The following is a 25,115-nucleotide window of genomic DNA, read 5'->3' on the forward strand; positions in this document are numbered from 1 at the left end:
GCTCATCCTCGTATCCGTGAGGGGTACCGGGACCGTAAAGGAACCATCGCCAGAAGAATCAGCCCCAGTCGTCGCAGGAAAGTGTACGGGGAGGTATACTCCGCGTGCTTGCCTGTTGGTTCGGGGGAAAGCGGGCCGTAGAAAGGAATAGTCGCCCCCCTTCACTCCGTTATTTAAAAAATAAAAATTTACAGAAAATTCAAAAATAAAATAAAAACGGTGGGATCTGAAGCCAGACCCAAGTGCCTCCTACAGACACTAAGCAAGAACTGGGGAATCAGCAGCCAGCGAGAGAGTGTATACTGCAGGGGAGGAGTTAGCTTTTTTCTGTGTTTACTTCGTGTCCTCCTAGTGGCAAGCAGCATAACACCCACGGTCTGTGTCCCCAAAAGAGGCGTAGGAGAAAAGTGCACCGTGAAAAAAAAAACAAAAAACACCCCAAAATACAAATTACGGTGAAGTCCCATTGTCAGTGCTCAATGGGAAAAATGTATGAATTGGACAAAAATGAAACAAGACGACTACCCAGAAGCCGCTGTCTGTAGAGGTGTACAGTTTGGGATATATCGCTGTAGTGTTGCAAGGCTGATAAAAAGGTCGACATGCAGCACCAGCCATCTTCACTAGGTGGCAATTATAAAGTTATCCACGTTGGCCAAAGTGGATAAGAAAGGAGAAAATATAGCCCACTGTTCTCCATCTTTCTACAATTAAAGACGACATGTCCGATTATATAAAGAAAATGTCACCCAAGCAGACTACATTCGACTACTTCTTTAACTCCTGCTTTTAAAGTGGATCTGTCACAAGATTTTGCCATGCAAACTGTATACATTAACTAGATCTCTTAAACCTGATGAAACTCATATACTTACTTTGATAATCCATGTCAGAATGGCCGTGTATTCCTTGATATGAAGAGGAGCATTTTAGGAGTCCATAATCTAGATCTCATGAGTCTGTGCCCACCCAGATAGCAGCAGCTTGTACTGAGCATCTCAGCAGCAGCAGGGAGGAAGGATACTGAGGAATTGGACGTCAAGGTGGAATGATTTATAAAGAATTATACAGCCATTCTGCATGGGTTATTCAAGTGCCACATTTTTATTGGGTGTAAAATCTATTTAATAATATATGTAGTTTGGATTACGAAATTTAGTGTTTTCATCATTTTTTATGTTTTAGTAGAATTTTCTTCATCTGCTACATTTGTATCATCTGTTTTTTTCCCAATATTCACAAAGTTTTAATTGCGCTCTAAAAACAAATTATTTGCTTCTAATCGTATCTGAAATATTGTAGAACCACAAGTATTCATATACTGCTGATGTGGACCCAGCATTTTACTCCGTGTTTAAACTCTAAATGCATGTATAAGCTTCAATGATGAGGAGTTGATATCTAAAATGTGTGTTAAAATAGACGCCATGGACAAAAAATAACCCCCACAACAAATAAACCAGATATGAAATCAAAACGCATCGCTTCACTGTAGACCTGGATGAAACATCTGGCTGCACAAATAAATCCTGAAAAAAAGGTGTCCAAAGCACCAGCAGTATTTAAATACTGTTGCTTTTCCATTTTGGCTTTGAAGAAGAAAAAAAAAAAAAAAAGGTACGTGAAACTTTGTTTCCCCTGTAGCCCTCCAGCTATGGTATATCTATTAGGCTATAGCGCATAATGATTGCTATTGTGAGAAAGGCTTCGTGCAGCCATCACAGATACAGGTCAAAGTCAACATCAACGACCACGGATGAATGTTATGGAAGTGCTCAAGAAACAAGGCTTTTTTTTTTTTTTGTCTTTCTTGCTGAACTCACCTGCTGTTTCTTCAAGAGGATATTGACACTGGTGAGATCCTTTCCATAATCGTCAGACTGAATCTGACTCTCCAGGCCATGGAGCCACTTGTCCAAGTCTGCGCAGCTCTGGGTAAAAAGTTCAGCTTTGTTGGCATCAAAAAGTCTCTGGGCCTTGGTCTGTGTAGTGGATTCAAGCTCTTCCCACATCTTATTTAAGGCGGTCATCTTCTCCCTCACTATGGCTTCAGTTTCTGGTTTCTCTGCAATCAGTTGGTTTCCTTCCTAAGAAACAAAATAATTCACTGTAAACTGTTCAGTGGAAACTTCTGATATTTAGAGAATGCTTTGGAAAGATGACTTTTGCAAACCTTCCCCATGGCCACCAGCATCTACAGAAACCTACTGAGAATATAGAGAAGCATGCACAGTAATAAAAACTCAGATGTGGTCTGAAATGCACCTCGCTTTTTCTCTGTAGGACACACCAGTCACTACGGGACTACAGAAATTTATGAATTTTTTATTTTTTGTGACATAATGAATAATGTCAGCCACTTTCCACACAATTTTAAAAAAAGTTGTCTAATGTCGAAAGTTGCAAAATTTTTGTGCAACTTTAAAATGTGTCTTTTCATACAGTTTTAAGCCAAAAATATCAGTAAAACAGTTTGGGAAACCGGGGCCTTTTTGTTTAATTGTACTTTTTAATTATAGTTAGATCCCAGCATGATATTTGTTTTTGTGATCTCCACCCTTGGAGTTTAGTTGTCACATGATAATGGGCACCTAACAAACATCATTACACAGAATACTAATTATTGTATGGCGGACATGATTCTAGCTCAGGAAAAACATGCGCCGGATTAACCTAATTAACCTGCAGAGATCCTCCTGCTATACAGCAGGTAGTGCAGCATGCGCAATGCTAGATCTGCTTGACGAGCCTTTTGTGATGGGACATAGTAGTGACCATTAGGCTCCCAGGCTCATACACTGTATGCACAACTGCATATTGGAGCAATGGAGAGCCAGGTCACCATGTATCATTAAACTATTGGATACTGGCAGATCATTGCTCATGTATCTCTATGGTAGTAAAATGAGACTAAACGTATCATAACGGGTCCTTTTACAAGGACTAATAAGCTGCTCACAACAAGTGCCAATTGACAAAGCACCACTCCGGCAGGTTGTTTGGCGTTTGTTTTGTAACTTCTGCAGTATCACTAATGTATGTGCCCTGTCCCTAATAATTTACTTACCAGCTGCCATCTTCTTCTGCTCTCAGCACCACTCCGGTCGTCTTATGCAGTTTGTGACCAGTGTTGGCAGTGCAAGCCGGAGGTCACTTCTCAATGTAAGTCTATGAGAGTCAGAACGAGGGTCTCAGACTTACGCTGAGCACTTGTAACCGTTACCTCTGACTTATGGTCAGTCCAAAGTTGCTGTCACATGAGCAGGTAGAGCAGAAGACAGCAGCAGGCAAGTATATTACTAGCGGTAGGGTACAGGCATTATCATTACCACTCAGCCAGTGAAGTAAAAAATGCTGACGTGTTGCTTTAAAGAAATCGATCCAATTTTTTTCAACTTCACTAATGTGTCACAATTACCATGAGGGGCTTTATACAAACAATCTCCAATTCGCTCCCCTCATATTTTGATTGCTAGCAGCACTTCCCCCCGCTTACATGTAGAGTTGGGTAACAGACCAATAATTCTAAAAAGTGACCAGCTCGAAATGTCCAGCAACCAAACAAGAAAACACACAAGTTAATACTGGACATTAATCTGGAAAGAAATCTGTTTTGCCAATCATGGCCCCATCAAAAGGACCTTTAAAGGTACCAACTGAGGGACATAAAATAGGGATCAGTATCTTGCAGAACTATTGAAAATTCTGGTGCAGCCATGACATCTTTGGAGAAACACGGAAGGTTCGCAATAAGAGAAGGAGTGAGGAATCAGATGCCACACAAAATGCAGTCAGAAACCAAACCTTAGAACTTCTCCAAGACCTGATGAGTGGTTAAAGGGGTCTTCCAGTACTTTGATACTGATGACGTATCATCAGGTCATCAATATCAGATTGATTAAATAGGAACTGAGTTACAGTCCTCAGCAAAGGCTCTTACACAGTTGTCGGTGCTGTGCAATTCTGATCCATACACTATTTACAACCGGCTGCCAGAGGCGATCTGTGGGGATTTCTGATCCAAAATCAGATACTAAAATATTGGGCTACTCCTTTAAGAGATCTGGTGTGCAAGTCATTTACAGAGTTTTCATACATCTGAAGGACGACTAATATTCATACCAGATGCCCTTAAGCAGAACTTACGCACCATTTGACGTTTATTACCTTTTCTATTTTGTCCAGCCATTCTTTGTTGGAAGCCAGTTCTGCCATAAAGGCTTGGTGTTTCAGCCATTTACTGTGTAAGTTTCTGGCCTCGTCATAAGACATATCTCGAGCAGTGAGCATTTTCTCGTTAATCCACAGGGAGAGCTGAAAGACAGGGAAAATGTGATATTTCTAAGATACACGTAATGCTCCGAACAAACCTCCAATCTACTGCCTGCACATCTGGAACGTATCAAAAGTGCAAATAAACTAAAACATATGGAATTCTCTCGATATGATCGAAGACTGATCTAGGATCCAATAGATGACACATCCATCTCTTCCTGGAGAGACGCCCGTTTATCTTAGGAGCTGCTGATCGTCATCCTTATGCTACATTTTATCTCCAGGTTAACAATATAAAAATATCAAGAATAAAAGTTATTAAAAATAAATGCAAGGACTTGGCTCTAAGCTACCTGCACCTCCCCGAGTTGGCTTTATCTCCCCCTTCACAATTCTACAGCACAGCTCATAAATAAATAAAGCTTCTCGCAGACGCCATACATCATTAATGCACAGATATCATGGGACACCAGAGAAGGAAAGGCACCCAACCATGTCAGCAGCTTAATGAAATGTTAGTCAGCCAGAAGAGTACACAGTAAGGTGTGCAAATTTTGTAATATACTGTACATAAAAAAATACTACATTTGTGAACTTGAACCTGTGCATTTTCAGCATAGCAACTTATGTTAGAGAAGATCCGAATACTCTCTTGCAAGCTCTTTTACAAATTGGAAACCTCACAATATAACAACTCTAAAAACTTGTTTCTACATTTGCTTTATGTTGCCCCCTCTCATTTCTCCTACAAAAGGGCGTTAATTCCTTTTTTAAAAGGGGCGTGTTCCAACACAGTCTGGCCCCTCTAAGATCTGATTGGGCAACAGTCAGTCTGCACAAGGACACCCCCCCAACTGGTAACACCCACTTGTCAACAGCAGGAAGAATAGAAAAACAGCTGTAAGAAAATAATCAATATTTCATACTAATTAGTAATGTAAGTTATTACAAAATCAAATATGTCTTATCACTCTATGTTAATAGCGGATAAGAGGTGGTACCTCTTGGCAATCCTGTAGAAACTTCTGCATCTCTCGGTTGTCCTTCAGACGTGTCAAGAGGTCGTTTGCAGCTTCTCTATTTCTCTTATGTCTAAATAGAAAAAAACAAAGCATTTAAATACAAAGGTGCAGGACTACTACTACCCTAATCCTACAGGGAACCCATTATGTCGAAAAATGAATCCGATTTGAAAGCAGGAGGAGCCGATCAGACTGATAGACATTTTTGTAGGAAAAGTACGACTCGCATTTTACTCATACAAATCCTGTGATTGTACACATACGATTCTGGTGGGAGGTCCTACTCCATGACTGACAGTAATCCTTGTATGACTGTGCTTGCAGTGATAGCTGGTAATGACTGCATTGAACCGCTCACTGGACTCATGCATACAAACAGAAGGGGGCTCAAAGAATAAAATACAATTCATACTGAGTCGTGCCCAATAAACCTATATATCATGATGCACAGTTTATCCTTTTTATATTATACCATGATGTCCAGAAATCATACTGCATGCACAATGTAACAGGTTTACATTCATCGATCGTTAAAATCCTTCAATAGAATGGAAATTGAATGAGTATTGTTCTTTCTTCAGACTTCTAAGTTTCAGAAAAGGAAAACACTTAAATCACTAAGAATGCCGACTACAGATGGAGTCCGAAGCTTTGGGAAAGTATTAACGCTTTATATATCACCAATAAGAAACTGTAGACGGTTCATACCTGCTGTCAATGGAGTCAACCTTTTCTTCAATCCTATCCGAGTTTATGTTGCCATCATTGACCAGCCTTCTTCCAGTGTCTACAACTGCATTGATTTTCTCCTCGCTGGCATCCATGGTGGTCATAAAGTCTTCTTGCTTTTTGATGGCAGCTTCAGCAGCTTCCAAGTTATTTGGCATTTCAGTGTGGGCCAGGACATATTCCTATGATGAAAGGATCATACACAGACTTAGAGTTTTTCTAGACTTTTATATGCCCTGGTTCAGTTTTCTAATAAATTGCTTTTATGTGCCATTTCTTTAATAATTTGCTCACACATTTATATTATCAGTAGAAATAATTTTGACTGGGGGATATGCAACGTATTGATGTTGAGTTCAAATGAATCAATCGAGTAATCAGAACTAATCCATGTATAGCAGACATGACCCTGCTAGAGGCAGAGTAGTTACGAGATTAGAAAAATATGCCTGTTTTCTTACAGAAATAGCAGTCCTCTGGTATAACATTCACTTGAATGAAGCCTGGCTATATTTGCCGCTTTCAAAATTGAGACATTTTGTAGCAACAACTTTTTTCAGGCCTCTGAGAATTAGGTCGGGACACCTAGGGTGCTACATGGCTTGTCTGTGAATTCACATCCCCCAAATGTGGTTTTTAGAATAGAAGCACTTTATAAGCAGGCGTTTCCCATGTAAAAATCATCTCAATTTGCAGTAAATCACTACCGTTATGTACCGTATATGGGTATCCTTAAAGGCCTCATAGGATCAGTCATTACAAGAAATTACAACACAAATGCAATGTCTCAACACACCTGATTATTAAGGAAAGCTTCTGCTTGCTTGGTATCTCTTAAGAAGAGTTGGTAGGCATGAGACTGGCTTAGGAGATTCTGTCTGTTTTCCCACATTTTGTGAAGCTCGTTCCAGCCAGTGTCTAGAGCCTGAAGACGCTGGCGCAAGAACATGTACTGTGCATCTGTCTGTCCTTGTGTCACCATTTCGCCCATGTCTCTCATCTTCTGGTAATCTTCCTCATAGTTGTTAATTTCATTCTTGATGTTTTCATGCTGAGTCAGTAACTTTTCTGCCTCTGCTAAGGTGTTTGGCATGTCTTCGGAAGCAATGGCTGTTTGGGTCCTTGATAACCAGGACTGGAAGTCATCCAAGTCACGCAAGAATTGTTGGAGCTTGCTGGCTTCACCAAGAGACTCTTCTCGGTTCTTCAAGGTAGTTTTCATCTCTTCCCAAACGTCATTAATCTCTGCAAGTCTCGTCATGATCGCTTGAGCTTGATCAGGGTGCTCAGCTTCCAGTTTCTCAGCTTCCTTCTGGAGATCGGTAAGTTTGGCTTCAATAGCTGCTAAATCACGTTCCATTCCTGTTAACTTCCTCTGGAGAGCCATAACTCCAGCCAGGTCATTACCCAGCTCCTGAGTGGACTCAATGACTTTGGTCTTTTCCCTAATCCATGACTTGGTCTCATTGCATTCAAGATGGTAATTCTGAATACTAAGGGCTGAACTTAGGGCATCTTTTGTTCGATCCACCAGTTCTCTGAACTGACTCCATCTAAGGAAAACAAAATACAAAAAAAGTGTAAACATGTAAAAATGCTAGAAATGAAAGCTTCTGATGCCTGTCTAGATACATACCTGGTATTCAACTTATCTTGCTGTGCTTTGATTTCCTTCTCACTTGGATGTCCACTGTGGATCAGCTGACGGGCAATCTGGTTAACTACGGCCACCCGAGAAGCTTGATTGTTCATTTCTGGTTCCAAGCTTTCAAATCTAAAATTATGACAAATCACTATTTAGTATCAAATACATCTCATAAAACCTGTCTTCAAACAACAAGTAAAGTATGGCTACCTGTGTTGAATAACCTCCAGATCCTCCAATTTCTCAGGTATTTGCATATTGTTCAGCCACTGCTCCTTCTCAACGATCCAGAGTTCACAAGCATCAGCTTCACTAAACATCTTATACAGAGTAAGGGCATCTTGAAGAGCCTGTTTCCGAAGCCTTGATAGCTCAGCCAGTTCCTTGTATCTCTCCTCTATTCCAGACAACCTGCTTTGTACTTCCGAAGACTCAAACTGCTCCTCCGGTAGGGCGGCTGCTTGCTCGTGGAGAGCCTCAATGATTGATCTGTAACTTCCAATCTCCTCAGCTACGTCTTTGTGTTTCTTTACTAAAGTCTGTGTAGAGTATTCATCATGTCCAACATCATTACTAGATACAATTCTTAAGATGTCCAGCATCCAGGCATCAATGTCATCAGCATCTGCTTGGAACTGATGGAAACTGGATGTTTCTTCCAGACGTTTCTTGCGAATAGCAGACAACTGCTCAAGGTTTGTCCACTGCTCCTGAATATCCTTTATTCTCTCTCTTATCTTCTCAGATCCAAAGTGCTCCTCTGCAATCATCTCCTCACCTTCCTTGATAGTCTGCAGCAAGTGACCGCTCCGTCCACTCATCTCATCTTCAAATGCTTTATGTTTGCAAAGCAAACGAACAACACTGGTCAGATCCTTTCCATAGTCATCAGAAGACAAGATCTGCTCCTTCTCTCTTATCCATCCCTCCTCTTCTGCCATTTCCCAGAAAAACTTCCAAAGACGCCTCGATTCTTCCAAACGTGCTCGTCTTTCAGCCGCCAGCTGACACAGTTCTTGGTAGCAAAACTCCATGTGAGCCACACGATCCCGTATGACTTGTGGGTCACAGGGCTTATAACCTACAAAATAGAAAAACCCGCATATGCTGAATGTGTTTTCTACAATGGTCCATCTTTAGCCCTACAGGTTCTCTCAAAAAATATTTTCTTAAAATGTAAGGTGGAGACAAGATGAACCAATGATCTATTATCCAGCAATTAATTACACAGGCATCGGCAGGGAATATTGTGATATTCATATTTACTAACTTTACTCTCAGCAAATAAAAATCTAAATTATATAAAAAATATCTAATCTATGAGGCCAGTCACATGGATACCAATCAAAGGGGAGATATCATGCATTCAATTTTAATTTTATTTGATTAGATGATATTGAACATATAGATGATAAATAATGTGTTACTGATTATTACCATTGCAACTATTGTTTTTATTTATAAACCTTCCCTGGAGGCAGCTATATTGGTAGAACACATTTCCTATATGTACACAGTCAGAACAGCAGGATGCAGTTGTGCAGTTTATGGCATCAGAACTAATTGACAGGAAAATACTCAGATTTTTGCAGAACGGATGAGGGAGACACAGAGATCAGTGTGTATAACGATACTTAGGCCGCTCATTTAGACATAAAAAAAAAAGAGACAGTTTTTGATTCAATTTGTGGATCCAAGTCGTCCACTGAAGTTAATGGGTCAGTGAAAAAAAATGGACAGCACATTGATAACATCCAGGCTGCAACTTGCTGATGCCACACTGATGGTGAAAAAAAAAAAAAAAAAAAAAAAAAGACACTGCCCAAAAACAGCTGTTAAAACAAAAGACTTTTTCACATGTGCAAAATTAAAAACACTGGAGTCTGAATGAGGCCTTACTGGTGTTTATACACACTATCGTATCTACAACATCGCTGTTATTAACATGCACACCCTCTAATAATAACAATGATGATGAGATGACTCCGATTATCTGTCACGGCATACACAGCAAAGCTTATAAAAGAGCTGCAGAAAATATCAGGATTTTGTACCAATTTAGTGGTCAGTGTGAAACTGCAATGTTTCAGGATATTTTCATGTGGATACATTTTAAAAAAAATATAATAAATATCTGATCAATTTCTTACAATACAGCCCCACTAAACAAGTTCCACCAAAGACTATCCCCCACCACATTAGACACCAGCCCATCTTTTACCTTCTCCTCCGGTGGCAAATCTCTGGGCAGACGCATTAACACCTCGCACCCTCTCAGCCTGAATGGCAATATCTGCTTCTACCAATGCATGTTTCTGTAACAAGTCCTCAACCCCCAACAAATGTTTTCCATAATCCTGAGATAATAGTAACACCTGCAAAGGAAGAAGACTGTCAGCAAACATAGGCTAAACATTGCATTGCAGAATAAAGTACAGAAGAAAGACAACCAACCTTCATCTCATCCATCCAGTCCATAATGTAGAGCATCTCCTGGAAAACCTTCTGCAATCCAAGGTTCATTTCCAGGCGCTGCCGCCTTGCACGCAGCAGCTCCAAGAGATATTCCCAAAGCCGGATGACATTATCTTTACGAGCAGTGATGCGTTTTATGTCGTGATAGTTTTCGGCTTCCAGTTCTCGTGCCACGGCCACCACAGCCTGCACTCGCTCTTCATAGGCTGCTATATCGGTCTCAATGGCTTCATGTTTTTTGGTGGCGGCTTCCACAGCAGGTAGGTCAAAGCCAAAGTTATCCTGGAACAAGAAGAAATATTTATTCTTAAAAGTGAGATGTATTACTGGTGTAAAAAGCAGGGGTAGGCTTTGAGATAATTTATTAAAAATTAAATGAAACTGAAATGAAACTATTTCCTGCAACTATTACTTTGAGGCTATGTGCACACGTTGTGGAATTCCCGTGGTAACTTCCGCGGGTATTCTGGAATTCCATTCCGCGGGAAAATCGCATTTTAAATTTCCGCGATTTTCCTACGGAAAAACTAGCGATTTGCAAGCGTAATCAGCTTGCAGAACACTAGCGTTTTCCAAGCGATCTGTAGCATAGCTTGGAGAACTGATTGACACGTTGGTCACACTCGTCAAACAGAGTTTGACGAGTGTGACCAAGTTTTTACTATTGAGGCTGCCTATGCTGCATCAGTAGTAAAAAGATCTAATGTTAAAAATAAAAAAATAAAAAAAAAATTGGGTTATATTCACCTTCCGGCGTCCCGCGCAGCCTTCCCAGGCCTCAGCCATGCTCCCGTTTCCAGTAATGCCTTGCGAGACCTTTGATGACGTCGCGGTCTCGCGAAACTGTAGCGATCTCACGAGGAATAGGGACCGCTACAGTATCGCGAGACCGCGACGTCAAAGGTCTCGCAAGGTATTACTGGGAACGGGAGCATCGCTGAGGCCCGGGAAGGCTGCACGGGACGCCAGAAGGTGAATATAACCCGATTTTTTATTCTATTTTTTACAGGGATATGGTACCCACAGCCTGGAGGAGAGTTTCCTCTCCTCCACCCCCTGGGTACCATCCGCAAATATTCTGCTTACTTTTCGCATGGTGGGCACAGCCACATGCAGAAAGTAAGCAGAACAATACATTCCTATGTGGGCGGTATTACCCGCGATTCCGCAAAATTAATGAGCATGCTGCGTATTTTTCCGCAATGCAATTCTGCCGCGGGAAAATCCGCAGCATTAGCACAGCATTGCGGAATCCCATAGGAATGCTTTTTTTGCGTTTCCGCGGCAAAAACGCGCGTTAAAAACCGCCGCGGAAACGCGAAAAAAATCACAACGTGTGAACGCAGCCTAAAACTCAAAAGTTAATGTCTGTAAACAATGGAGCCAAATTGTACATCCATTATGAAAACAAAAGCACCAAAAAAACAAATGTACCTGGATTAAAAGGGAGTCTGTCAGCACAAACTGACTGATCAAACCAAGCACAGACCCTTGGTGCACCCTTATCGTGGCCAAACCATATAGTGCACCTTCCCAAGTACCTGTTTGCCATCTATCTCAATACTTTTTTTCCTTCATTGACAGCTCTGGCTTTACAGAAGCCAGAGAAAGGCAGAGCTAATTGGTGGAACGGTGCACCGAACTGTTTGGGCATGCCAGGGGTGCACAGAGCGCCTGTGCTTCATTTGAACAGTTTCTGCCGAGACTCCCTTTTGCTCAGGTGCTTACCAAGTGGCTTCTGCGTGCTTGAAAAATATGTCTGGCGTCCCTGCGGCTGCAAGTCTCAAGGCTGTCAGACAGCGACAATACATGCGGGGATTAAACACAACAAATCCCTGCATGTGTTGCAGCTGTCAAACAGCCACGAGACATGCAGCCGCAGGGACTCTAGAATATTTTTCAAGCACGCCGAAGCCACTTATCTGAGTACGTCTGCTCATCACTACAACTCATAACAAGTGATTTTTTTTTTTTTTTTTTTTTTTACATAAAATGATACTCCTTTTATATTTATTTAAAGGGTCAATGACTGCAGATATATTCAAGTCAGTGGAAGTTAACAAGTCGACTACTGCAGCAAGAAACAGCAAGTACTCTGAAAGACTTTTCTGGTCCAACTGAACGTCACTATTGAAAACAAAACAAAAAAAAAAATAAAAATTGGACAACATAAAAGCCGACCATCTGAGGTTTCTATATAGACGCTGAATAATAGGGAATTATACAGCAATAGCTACTAAGTAGCTCAAAAGTTACCTTACTGAGATCACATATTTATTAGTCAAGTATCCGACCTTTCCTGCAGGTTTGTCATCTCTGCAGGACCCCATACCTGAGACACCAGGCGCTGGTTCTCACTCAGCCAGGTCTCTCTCATAGCTGCCTTGCGATCAAACCTGCGTGCAAGTTGTTCCAGTTTCTCCTGCCGAATCAGCTCGTTTCGCAGTGCCAGTTCTCGCTCATGTTCGGCTTTTTCCAGTCTTTCCCAGGCCTGGGCAAATTGAATAAAAAAAAAAAGAAAGAAAAAAAAAAGAAGAGCGCTTTTTTACACTGAGATCAGAAAACTTATCTCCAAAAGGGACACTTCTCAAGGCAGTGATGCCAAGTCTAAGAAACAGAGGACCATTCACTGAAACTCGGCACAGATGTTGACAAGACCAGGAATTAGGGATGTGAATCTTTTGTCAGGCCATTTACTGTAATATACGAAGTAATGGGACAACAAGAGCCTTTGTAGCAACTAAACCGAGATCGGCACAAGCTCTGACCCAACTTCGTACAAAATGTCTTACACCCCTGTACCCAACTGCGGCTCAAAAAATGGACGGTTGTTCTCATTCAACATGTAAAAGCACTGAATCAGCAGGAGCTGGTAGAGAGCACAGACGTTCTCCTCCTAAACACTGGCTCATAGCACCCATCATACGGTATTGGATAAGCATCAGAACGATAAAGAATATATGAGACTGAAACATTACTTACTACGTGTTACAAAATAAGAACAGTGACCTGATCAATTGCTATGGCAGACCGTTACCGTACAGACACTTCCACATTATTGTGATGTACATCTGCCGCAGTTCTATCACTCTCCCAGTGTATACGGATCCGCACACTGTGGCTGTTCTCACCTTGTTGATATCGGAGATGAGCTTGCCCTCTCTTGGCATGTACACTTTCTGGTTGTTAGCCCTCATTTTACTCTGAATGGTAAAGAGCAGCACTTCCAAGTTACCTTTCTCTGTAAATCTACAAAAACCAAGGGAAAAACAAACGACGGTGAGAAAATACACAACTAATTTACCATACAAATCTTCTAAAGTCAAACTCTGCCATTTATTATCTGCACTCGGCAATTTCCTTGCATATCCTTATAGCATTGTAGCAGTCTACTCCTTTATTGTGATCGAGAAGTCAAAAATGACAGATTTATAGCGCAACAGTCATTTTAATTTTTTTCATAAATCAATACTTTATGTGACAATATGAATCTATGTAATATATCTTCAAGAAATCTGATTCACCTCTCTACTTCTGAACTGACCTTTCTCAAAATTCTCAGGGAGAATTCAGATTTTCCTACTACCAAGACGCCAGTTGGTGCTCATAACATTCTATGGAGAACCATAGCATTTTTAGGAGAACTTGCAGCAAAGTGCCTCTGTCGGCGTCTAGCTTCTCCCTCTTCTCCATAGAACTTTAGAAGCACCAACTGTAATCTCCTACCTTAGTAATGGGAAAAACTGTCTTCCCCGAAAATAGATTATACCCATGAAATAACATTGAAAGATGAGCCCAGAAGGTGAAAAACGCAAATTTCTCTGAGAAGACACATTACAAAATTGCTTATTTTATTTTTATGAAATAAAAATGTAAAATAATAGTTATGCTAAGGCTTTGTCTCATCATAGCTTTTAAAATCTCCACCTAAATCCCCAGGTCTTTGTCCTGGAAAACCGCCGTATGACAGCAAAGTCCAGACGCCGCTCTCACATATCAGATTGATTTACTGTGGATTTCAACCTGTGTACACTGAAGGAGTGAAACCCGTGGTGATAATCTGTGGCATTTCGGCATGTTTCAGATTTGAAAACTGCAGCTAATCCTCCACGTCTAGACTTGCTCTAAGCCTAAATTCACACAGGAGTATAAAAAAAATTGTCCGATTTTACTCCACACAAACAAAACAAAAAAAAAGTGATTTTCAGGTCAAATTATATGTATATGTATGGCCTCAGACTTTCCGCATCAGCAGTTATTAACCCCTTCATGACCCAGCCTATTTTGACCTTAATGACCTGGCCATTTTTTGCAATTCTGACCAGTGTCCCTTTATGAGGTAATAACTCTGGAACGCTTCAACGCATCTTAGCGATTCTGAGATTGTTTTTTCATGACATATTGGGCTTCATGTTAGTGGTAAACTTAGGTCGATAATTTTTGCGTTTATTTGTGAAAAAAACAGAAATTTGGCGAAAATTGTGAAAATTTTGCAATTTTCAAATTTTGAATTTTTATTCTGCTAAACCAGAGAGTGATGTGACACAAAATAGTTAATAAATAACATTTCCCACATGTCTACTTTACATCAGCACAATTTTGGAAACAATTTTTTTTTTGTTAGGAAGTTATAAGGGTTAAAAGTTGACCAGCGATTTCTCATTTTACAACAATATTTACAAAACCATTTTTTTTAGGGACCACCTCACATTTGAAGTCACTTTGAGGGGTCTATATGGCAGAAAATACCCAAAAGTGACACCATTCTAAAAACTGCACCCCTCAAGCTACTCAAAACTACATTCTAGGAGATTATTAACCCTTCAGGTGCTTCACAGGAACTAAAGCAACGTGGAAGGAAAAAATGGACATTTTATTTTTTGCACCACAAATTTTCTTTTATCATTAATTTTTTTCATTTTCACACGGGCTACAGGATAAAATGGATCCTAAAATTTGTTGGGCAATTTCTTCTGAGTACACCGATACCTCATATGTGGTCATAAACCACTGTTTGGGCGCACGGCAGGGCTCGGAAGGGAAGGAGCACATTTGACTTTTTGAATGGAAAATATGCTGGAATATTTAGCGCTTGCCATGTCGCGCTTGGAGAGTCGCTGTGCGCCTAAGCACTGGAGCTTCCCCACAAGTGACCCCATTTTGGAAACTAGACCCCCCAAGAAACTTATCTCGATGCATAGTGTTCACTTTGAACCTCCAAGTGCTTCACAAATTGATCCGTAAAAAAAAAAAAAGTACTTTTTTTCACAAAAATTATCTTTTAGCCTCAGTTTTTTCATTTTCACGTGGGCAACAGGATAAAATGGATCCTAAAATTTGTTGGACAATTTCTCCTGAGTACACCGATACCTCATATGTGGTCATAATCCACTGTTTGGGCGCACGGCAGGGTCCGTAAGTGAAGGAGCACCATTTGACTTTTTGAATGGAAAATTCGCTCCAATCGTTATCGGACACCATGTCGCGTTTGGAGAGCCCCTGTGTGCCTAAACATTGGAGCTCCCCCACAAGTGACACCATTTTGGAAACTAGACCCCTTAAGGAACTTATCTAGATGTGTAGGGAGCACTTTGAACTCCCAAGTGCTTCACAAAAGTTTATAACGTAGAGCAGTGAAAATAAAAAATCATTTTTTTTTCCTCAAAAATGATTTTTTAGCATGCTATTTTTTATTTTCACAAGGGTAACAGGAGAAATTGGACCCCAAAAGTTGTTGTCCAGTTTGTCCTGAGTACGCTGGTACCCCATATGTGGGGGGGAACCACTGTTTGGGCGCACGGCAGGGCTCAGAAGGGAAGGAGTGCCATTTGACTTTTTGAAATGAAAATTAGCTCCAATCGTTAGCGGACACCATGTCGTGTTTGGAGAGCCCCTGTGTGCCTAAACTTTGGAGCTCCCCCACAAATGACCACATTATGGAAACTAGACCCCCTAAGGAACTTATCTAGATGCATAGTGAGCACTTTGAACCCCCAGGTGCTTCACAGAAGTTTATAACGTAGAGCCGTGAAAATAAAAAATATTTTTTTTTCTTAAAAAAAATATTTTTAGTCCGCAATTTTTTATTTTCACAGGGGTACCAGGATAAATTGGACCCCAAAAGTTGTTGTACAGTTAGTCCTGAGTACACTGGTACCCCATATGTGGGGGGGGAACCACTGTTTGGGCACACGTCGGGGCTCAGCAGGGAGGTAGTGACATTTTGAAATGCTGACTTTGATGGCATGGTCTGAGGGTGTCATGTTACATTTGCAGAGCCCCTGTGTGCCTAAACAGTAGAAACCCCCGCATGTGACCTCATTTTGGAAACTATACCCCCCAAGGAACTTATCTAGATGTGTGGTGAGCACCTTGAACCCCCAAGTGCTTCACAGAAGTTTATAATGCAGAGCCGTGAAAATAAAAAATCATTTTTTTTTCCTCAAAAAAAAAAAAAAAAAGATTTTTAGCCCGCAATTTTTTTTCACAAGAGTAACAGGATGAATTGGACCCCAAAAGTTGTTGTACAGTTTGTCCTGACTTTGATGGCATGGTCTGCGGGCATCATGTTACATTTGCAGAGCCCTTGATGTACCTAAACTGTGGAAACCCCCCACAAGTGACCCCATTTTGGAAACTAGACCCCATAAGGAACTTGCCTAGATGTGTAGGGAGCACACTGAACCCCCAAGTGCTTCACAGAAGATTATAACGCAGAGCCATGAAAATAAAAAAAAATTTTTTTTCCTCAAAAAATGATTTTTTAGCTCGCAATTTTTTATTTTCACAAGGGTAACAGGAGAAATTGGACCCCAAAAGTTGTTGTCCAGTTTGTCCTGAGTACGCTGGTACCCCATATGTGGGGGGGAACCATTGTTTGGGCACACGTCAGGGCTCGGAATGGAAGTAGTGACGTTTTGAAATGCAGACTTTGATGGAATAGTCTGCGGTCGTCATTACGTTTGCAGAGCCCCTGATGTGCCTAAACAGTGGAAACCCCCCACAAGTGACCCCATTTTGGAAACTAGACCTTCCAAGGAACGTATGTAAGATGTGTTGTGAGCACTTTGAACCCCCAAGTGCTTCACAGAAGTTTATAATGCAGAGACGTGAAAATGAAAAAATCATTTTTTTTCCACAAAAACAATTTTTTAGCCCCCAATTTTTTATTTTCCCAAGGGTAACACGAGAAATTAGTCCCCAAAAGTTTTTGTGCAATTTTTCCTGAGTACGCTGATACCCCATATGTTGGGGTAAACCACTGTTTGGGCACATGTCAGGGCTTGGAAGGGAGGGTGCACCGTTTGACTTTTTGAACGCAAAATTGGCTGGAATCAATGGTTGCACCATGTCGCGTTTGGAGACCCCCTGATGTGCCTAAACAGTGGAAACCCCTCAATTCTAACTCCAACCCTAACCCCAACACATCCCTAACCACAAGCCTAACCCTAATTCCAACCCTAACCCTTTCCAAAATGGCGGCGCCCATGAACTGGACCCGCCGGACACCGGGAGCGACAGGGGGACTTAGAAGGTGCCGGGGGAGGTGAGAGGGGGTGGGGGGTTATCAGAAGCTGGCGGGGAGCAGAGGGAATGGGAGGGGGGCAGATGATGACAGCGGCGGCAGATCGCCGCTGTCATTCAGTTGCGGGGGGGGGGGGGGGTGATCGCCGGTGGGGGGGTGGAATCGGTGTCTCCAGCCATGTCCGATGCTACAGCAGCATCGGCCATGGCTGGATTGTAATATTTCATCAATTTTCATTGATGAAATATTACTATCGCTCTGATTGGCTGTTTCACTTTTAACAGCCAATCAGAGCGATCGTAGCCACGTGGGGGCGAAGCCACGCCCCCTGTGGCGAAGAACAAAGCCCCCTGTATCTGCGGGTCGGGTGACCTTTCAGTGACCTAGGTCACCCGACCCGCAGGGGGGCTTTAAAGTCATGACGCCACATAGGCGTCATGGGTCGTTCTGGCACGACTTTTCATGACGCCTACGTGGCGTCAAAGGTCGTGAAGGGTTAAAACTTACTAGACCATATTCAGTTTCATATAGTAATGAATTGCAATACGTAAAAATCAAGACGCTATACGGCTGATCCCGATAGTATCGGATTTCTTTATAATGCGCACCTATGAACTTTAAAAGGCGAGTCAGACACGGAAGAAACTAGTGCATGCAAAGATTTTTTTTTTCCTCGTACAGATTTGGCACGTAAAAAAATAATAATTGAACATCTAAATAGCAGTTTAGTAACCCTTAAAGCCATATTCCGAAGCGCATAAACGCTGTTTTCCTTCCTAGCGGTGTCTGCACCAATATACGCAACAGCAATCTGCTCTAATTATACTTTTTTTTTTTTTAATTTTTTTTACAGGATTTCACTTTATGTGGTTTTCGTGCCATTTAATGGTGTTTTATGCGTTTTTCAGTGCAAAAATTCTGGGATTCAGCACTTAAAATCAGTTCAAATACTTTTTTTTAAACATGCACAGGGGCCCACGAGCTTTCGTCAAATCATATCTAATTTGCTTGAACTGTTAAAAGCGGAATTTTCTGACTGGAAAAAAAACAAAACAAACCACTGTTTACACTGTGTGGGGACATGACCTTACATCAGAAAACCAAAAATTCACTCCCCTATTAAGTGCAGGCATTTTTCTCTTCTTACTTTGGTGGTTTCTCCACTGTACGGTAGGTGTTGAAAGCTTGAAGCTGCTGCTGAACACCGACTAGCGAGTTGGCGAATTTCCGGTTGTTCAGGATGATGATCGTTTGCTCGATCCATTCAAGCAGGTCGGAGGCTAGGGATTCATACTTTTCAATCATCTTTTCGGTTTCGATGGCATTGTCTAGCACCTGCAAATGCATAGAAAATTCTTAGAACATTTCACAAACTCCTTACGACTTAATCTGTGGTGGAGGCAAGAATTCCTTCCGTTAGTTCTTCTAGAGGACAATGACATGAGGTGTGCTGACTGATAGAACTTGCAGTAAAAAACAAAACTACTAAAGTTTTTATAAAATATGAAACTATCGCTATTAAAACAAAAACTGGATGAATTTTACACACAGTATAACAGAGTTTGACTCACTCAAGGAAACTAAACTGGTCTTTCCAGTTTGGAATAAAGAGCACAAAAGCCAACATGGCCATGGCAGCAATAACAAGGAAAGTTATAGTAACAGTAAGACATCTGTGACAAACTGGGAATGATGGGATTCAAAGACCTGAATACTTTGGCCATTTAGGATTCATGAATTATACAATCGATGCGACATCTAAAAATCTGACCATTTTAATATTTCGTATAGGACAAACCATTGATCATATAATTCGGAGTGTCCCAATAATGGGGAGACTTTGTAACATTTGCTACATTAATTATTCCACGCAGGGGCAAGTATACATGCTCTGCCCATTATGTCGGGATTCTCCCCCCCACCCCAAGAAAAAAGGTTTACATGTTGGGGCTTTTGTCCAAAATGCCATTTGATTTCCACAAGTTTGGACTTCACATCTGCAATTTTCCGTCAATTCCAACTCTACTTGTCATATATAAATGGCCTAAATCAAATAGAATCAGGACTCCTTACGGCTTGTGACTTGCATGACTATTTTGTAGAGCTGTGTACCAGCAGCCATGCCTGTAGTCCCAGATCGACACTATAGTAGGCCCGCTGTCATCAATGCAACATAGTACACGTGACACGACCGGAAAGCAATCAGTAGATGCGCTGGGGTATGCAGTGTTCTGGTCCGGCAGCCAATGACTGATTCCTAAATATCTTTTTGCCCAACTCTATTTTATGATTCGGGGAGGATGAGCAAGGAAGTTAACAGAAAATGGTTACCATATTGCTAATGTCACCTTTTGTGGCAATTTCACAGTGATTAAATGTATTCTTAAAAAGGGGTTTGACTGGAACTTTAACATTGATAGCCTATCCTTAAGCTAGGTCATCAATGTCTGATCGGTGAGGGTGTGACACCCTGCACCACCCCCCACAAATGAGGTGGTCCCGGTATCGGCCGGAGCTACACAATTCCATCAACGGAATAGAGGGCACGGATGAGAACTGCACATACACCCCCTATTCAAATCACTAGGGGACAGATGTGCAGTACCCAACGGCGGCTACTATCCTGTTGATGTAACTGTGTAGCTCCGTAACGGAGCACTTACCAGCTGCCAACGACACCAGGAACAGCAGATCGTTGTCGATGCCGGGAGACTAGAGTTGAGCGACTTTGGTCGGATCAGGTTTCATGAAACAAAATTTGTTTCAGATGAAACTGGTCCAACTAGGGCAAAAAAAAGTCGGAGTTTCGTCCGAAACCCGACCCCAATGCAAGTCAATGGGGAATAAAAGTCGGCATTGAGTGGATAAATGTCATCCGCTCAATGCCGACTTTTATTCCCCATTGACTTGCATTGGGGTCGGGTTTCGGACGAAACTCCGACTTTTTTTGCCCTAGTCGGACCAGTTTCATCTGAAACAAATTTTGTTTCATGAAACCCGATCCGACCAAAGTCGCTCAACTCTACGGGAGACACATTCCCACCAATTAACAAAGATGACCTATCCTACAGACAGGCCATAAATGTTAAAGTCCTGGACAACGTATTTTATGGTCATCTCAACAAACGACTTTATGAACAAATATAATGCAACCTTTTTCTTTTAAATACTTACTTTTCCAATACGTTTTCCTTCCACGGCTAAAGCCTTCATTTTTGAGAAATAATGATAGTATGTAACAACATAAGTGATGATGGATTTTTCATCAGGATGATCCACACTGATATCTAGAATAAAAGCATAAAAAGTTCAAAAAGGCCTCAACCAGTTATTTATTTTGTCTCGACGACAAGGTTACATTATAAAGATTTTGTAAAGTCTACATCAAGTTAGCCTATAAAGAACAAACATATGCGTCTGTTCTTTAGGATTGAAATAATCTTTTAATATAAACATTTCCCATAGGGTAAACCTGTCTGTATTGCACTGCACCCATGGGAAAAACTAATCAAAGCAGCTTTGGAATTCTTGAAACCTGTCACATTTAACACAAAATTAAATCTTTGCTCTCCACGTTATAGAGAAGGAGGAACTGAGAAAATGGATAGAGAATATATTATATATATATATATATATATATATATATATATATATATATTTATTTTTGTGGGGAAATTAGTATATTTTGTAAATCACATTTCTATTCCTGCTCCTTCTGGGTGTCCGGTGTCCAGTGGGTGATTTAACCCCTTAGTGACCGAGTCAATTTGGTAGTTAATGACCAGGCCAATTTTTACAATTCTGACCACTGTCACTTTATGAGGTTATGGCTCTAGAACGCGTCAACGTATCCCACTGACTCTAAGATTGATCTTTCGCGACACATTGCACTTCATGCTAGTGGTAAAATTTCTTCGATATGATTTGCGTTTATTTACGGAAAAAAAAAATGGAAATTTGGCGAAAATTTTGAAAATTTAGCAATTTTTAAACTTTTCATTTTTGTACCCTTAAATTAGAGTGGTGTCACACAAAATAGTTAATAAATAACATTTCCCACATGTCTACTTTACTACAGCACAATTTTGGAACAATTTTTTTTTAACAATTTTTTTTTTTAGGACGTTCTAAAGGTTAGAAGTTCATCAGCAATTTCTCATTTTTCCAACAAAATTTACAAAACCATTTTTTTTAGGGACCACATCACATTTAAAGTGACTTTGGGGAGGGGGTCAATATAACAGAAAATACCTAAAAGTGACACCATTCTAAAAACTGCAGCCCACAAGGTAAGCAAAACCACATTCGAGAAGTTTATTAACCCTTCAGGTGCTTCACGAGAACTAAAGCAATGTGGAAGGAAAAAAATTATCATTTTACTTTTTTCACAAAGTTTTTTTACTTTGGAACCAATTTGTTTTTATTTTCACAAGTGTATCAGGAGAAAATGGACCACAAAATTTGTTGTGCAATTTCTCCTGAGTACGCCAACACCCCCGTATGTGGGGGAAAGCCACTGTTTGGGCACATGGCAGGGCTCAGAAGTGAGGGAGCACAGTTTGACTTTTTGAACGCAGAATTGGCTGTAATCAATGATGGCACCATGACACCTTTGGAGACCCCCTGATGTACCTAAACAGTGGAACCCCCTAATTCTAACTCCAACACACCCCTAATCGTAATCCCAACCCCAACAGAAAAATGGCAGATCTCGGCGGGTGCACTGCGCATACGCCCGCCATTTTCTTCCGGGAAGATTATGACGGCGGCAGGGCGAATTCAAGGAGGAATGCAGGGACACCGGAGGTACCGGGGGAGGATTGGAGGACCCAATTCTCTTTCCTATGATGTGCGATCACATCAGGAGAGAAATTAAATGGGAAACCGCACTGAGAAATTCTGACTCTGGGGGCGTGCTATACACTTATTTTTCAGCGCGGTTAAAAAACAGCACTGAGAAATAAGTACCCTTGATTGCCGCAGTTAAAAGGCATATCGGCGGTCGTTAAAGGGGTCAAGACTTTCCTCTATAGGTGTGCCTACAAAAATAGCTGTCCATGACAGAGCAGGTCCGCCTCCTGGACTCACAAATGCAGAACATGCATGAATATATTTTTAAACTTTAAAGTCATAGTAAGTCTTTTCCTACAAAACTATATCAATCTGCTCAGCTCTTCTGCTCCACAACATGCTCTCATAGACTGGACTGCATTTTCAACATCACAGGTACTCCTTAAAAACATTCTATTGTTTCTTGCTTACAGCTCCTCCACAGACCTACGACTCCCTATGGATACAGACTACCCATGTGTACTCAGGCTGCTGGGTTACGCTTACATTTGACCCTTTCTACTATCTGTACAATGGGTTATCACATGAGGGGTGGGAAGTGGACGACTGCAGGTTCAAACTTCAACTAGAGTTCATTTTTGTAGTCTGTAACTAGAAGTTTATATTCAGACTGTGAAGAAAAAAAGGTTACTTGACTTTCCTCGCAGGCGGGTTCTCACACATCACCTTAAAAGCACAGACCGTGATGCATGAAGATTGCTGATCTCCTGACCCAAACGTCCCAGCCTCAGAGGCATTTACAATACTGTCGAGAGCAGGTGAAGAGATCACAGGCTAGTCCATACATTGTGGTCCTGTGGTCTGATGTGCGAAGCCACATGAAGGGTATTTGCACACTGTCTTTCGTATGCCAGCGCACTCACCGGATTTTCCGTGGCGAAGATACACCATGTTTTTCCTAAAGCATCTTTGTTGGCATTTTTTCAGGGTATTTTAAGAAACTTTAAATAGACAGCGGCTTCCAAGAGTGAACATAAAGCCGCCCAAAGAGAAAACAAACTACAACTTTTAACATATTCTCAGCTTTTGAAACCTAAAGTGGTTAAGAGAGGTAAAAAAGGACAGAACATGTGCACAGCAATTTGTTTTTTGCTGCTGTGCATTATGCTTGTTCTTTGAAGCATTTTTTTTTCTATGTTGAATCTGCCTGAAAAAGACAGTGTACATAAAACCAAGGGGACATTATGGACTACTAAGCATCTTTCTTGTAGGAAGTAGCCATGGAGGCAATCAGAAGACAACCAGCAGTGAGAACTGCACTCACTTACCAGGGACCTCCATTAGGACTTGTAAGGACACCTTCTAGATGCCGTAATTTTAGGGGATCTTTGTGGTGATGAATTCTCTTAGAACCAACTTGTACATATTATGCTGCTCACCTTCTGGGTCCAGGAGCTTGGTGAGCCCGAGGTGCTGCTCTGCAAGATTGAAGGCATTCTGAAGATTGTAGTGTGCATTGGACTTCTTCAACTTGTCAAAATCAATCAGATCCGGCCTGGGATGAGAACAGTTCATGACTTTCATGAAGACAAGTCACAACAATAAATGTAGAAAGAAGATAAAACATACAATGACACCGTCACACAGAGCCAAGCCCAGCGGCCTAGGCCTGACCAGGACACATCAACATAGAATTTGTATATTATTCTTGTTCTCATGGAATGGATAATGGGATTTCTAGAAAACTGAACTGAATCTTAGACCGCAAACTGAATGGCGATGCTTACAAAGAATAAAAAATACAATGCCACAATATCCATGCCCTTTACTAATACAAGGAAAGACCACTTATTTCAGAGTATAAATTTAATTACAGACCGACTTCCTGACAATCAGATTCTAATCTAGACTGTTTTCCTTGGACCCTGAACAAGTGGTTTAAATTATAAAGACCATGGTGGCAAAATGACGACTTATTGGAGATAAATAACAAGAATGAATGGCGTACTGAATAGCGGGATAACAGATATTTCCTGGCACATAATGAACGTCTGTCTCTAAAGGCCTTTAACCCTGGCTGAACAGCCTACAGATATACTGACTGGAGGAACTAATTAGGAAAATTCCTCTTTGCTCTGACTGCGTAGACCACAACTCCCAGTTTGCCACATTAATGAACTTCGCACTTCCCTGATCCATTTACAATTACTACTAACGATTCCACAAATGTGAATCATTCATTTTACTGTAATGCCTGTCATTTCTCCCTAAATGTCTGTTTTCATAGTAAATGGAGCCAATAACCCTATATAAATATGGGGCACACCTCACTGAGTTATACATTCCTGCACGTTGTTCAGCACTGGACGGCTATAAATTTACATACATTTATCATGTCAATTTTGTGTAGCTAATGGAGAGTCTATTTTACACAACCTCCTCAGATTTTGTTGTTGAAGCTCGTGGAGATCGGCCGAGAACTGATGAGGACGAACTCGTGTAGTGGAGTCTTCAATGGCCCCCATAGTGGTGCCTCGTGGAGTCACGTTCCTCAATCAGGGGGACATTTACCCAACAAGGGTATTTATACAGTCCTAAATTTGTGATATTAATAAGCAGTGTAATATAACTCGCTTCATCTATGTGACATCGG

The 25,115-nt window shown here is 41.2% G+C and overlaps 1 protein-coding gene across 2 annotated transcripts in view; it reads right to left on the minus strand.

Annotated features, from left to right (window-relative positions):
- The window catches only part of SPTBN1 (spectrin beta, non-erythrocytic 1), a 247,019-nt gene that overhangs the window by 45,148 nt on the left and 176,756 nt on the right, over nt 1–25,115 (minus strand). For both annotated transcript variants that reach the window (XM_073553919.1, XM_073553920.1), the window contains 14 exons: nt 23,902–24,017; nt 20,846–20,958; nt 18,819–19,006; nt 13,278–13,395; nt 12,479–12,637; nt 10,126–10,428; nt 9,893–10,046; nt 7,882–8,752; nt 7,663–7,800; nt 6,823–7,579; nt 6,006–6,208; nt 5,277–5,367; nt 4,168–4,314; nt 1,824–2,087 (listed from right to left, as the gene is read on the minus strand). In XM_073553919.1, the coding sequence (XP_073410020.1) occupies nt 1,824–2,087; nt 4,168–4,314; nt 5,277–5,367; nt 6,006–6,208; nt 6,823–7,579; nt 7,663–7,800; nt 7,882–8,752; nt 9,893–10,046; nt 10,126–10,428; nt 12,479–12,637; nt 13,278–13,395; nt 18,819–19,006; nt 20,846–20,958; nt 23,902–24,017 (3,622 nt within the window). The remainder of the gene's footprint in view (nt 1–1,823; nt 2,088–4,167; nt 4,315–5,276; nt 5,368–6,005; nt 6,209–6,822; nt 7,580–7,662; nt 7,801–7,881; nt 8,753–9,892; nt 10,047–10,125; nt 10,429–12,478; nt 12,638–13,277; nt 13,396–18,818; nt 19,007–20,845; nt 20,959–23,901; nt 24,018–25,115) is intronic.

This window comes from Dendrobates tinctorius, unplaced genomic scaffold, assembly GCF_039654945.1.
Source record: "Dendrobates tinctorius isolate UK_male_01 unplaced genomic scaffold, ASM3965494v1 ptg000203l, whole genome shotgun sequence".
In the NCBI taxonomy this organism is placed as follows: domain Eukaryota; kingdom Metazoa; phylum Chordata; class Amphibia; order Anura; family Dendrobatidae; genus Dendrobates; species Dendrobates tinctorius.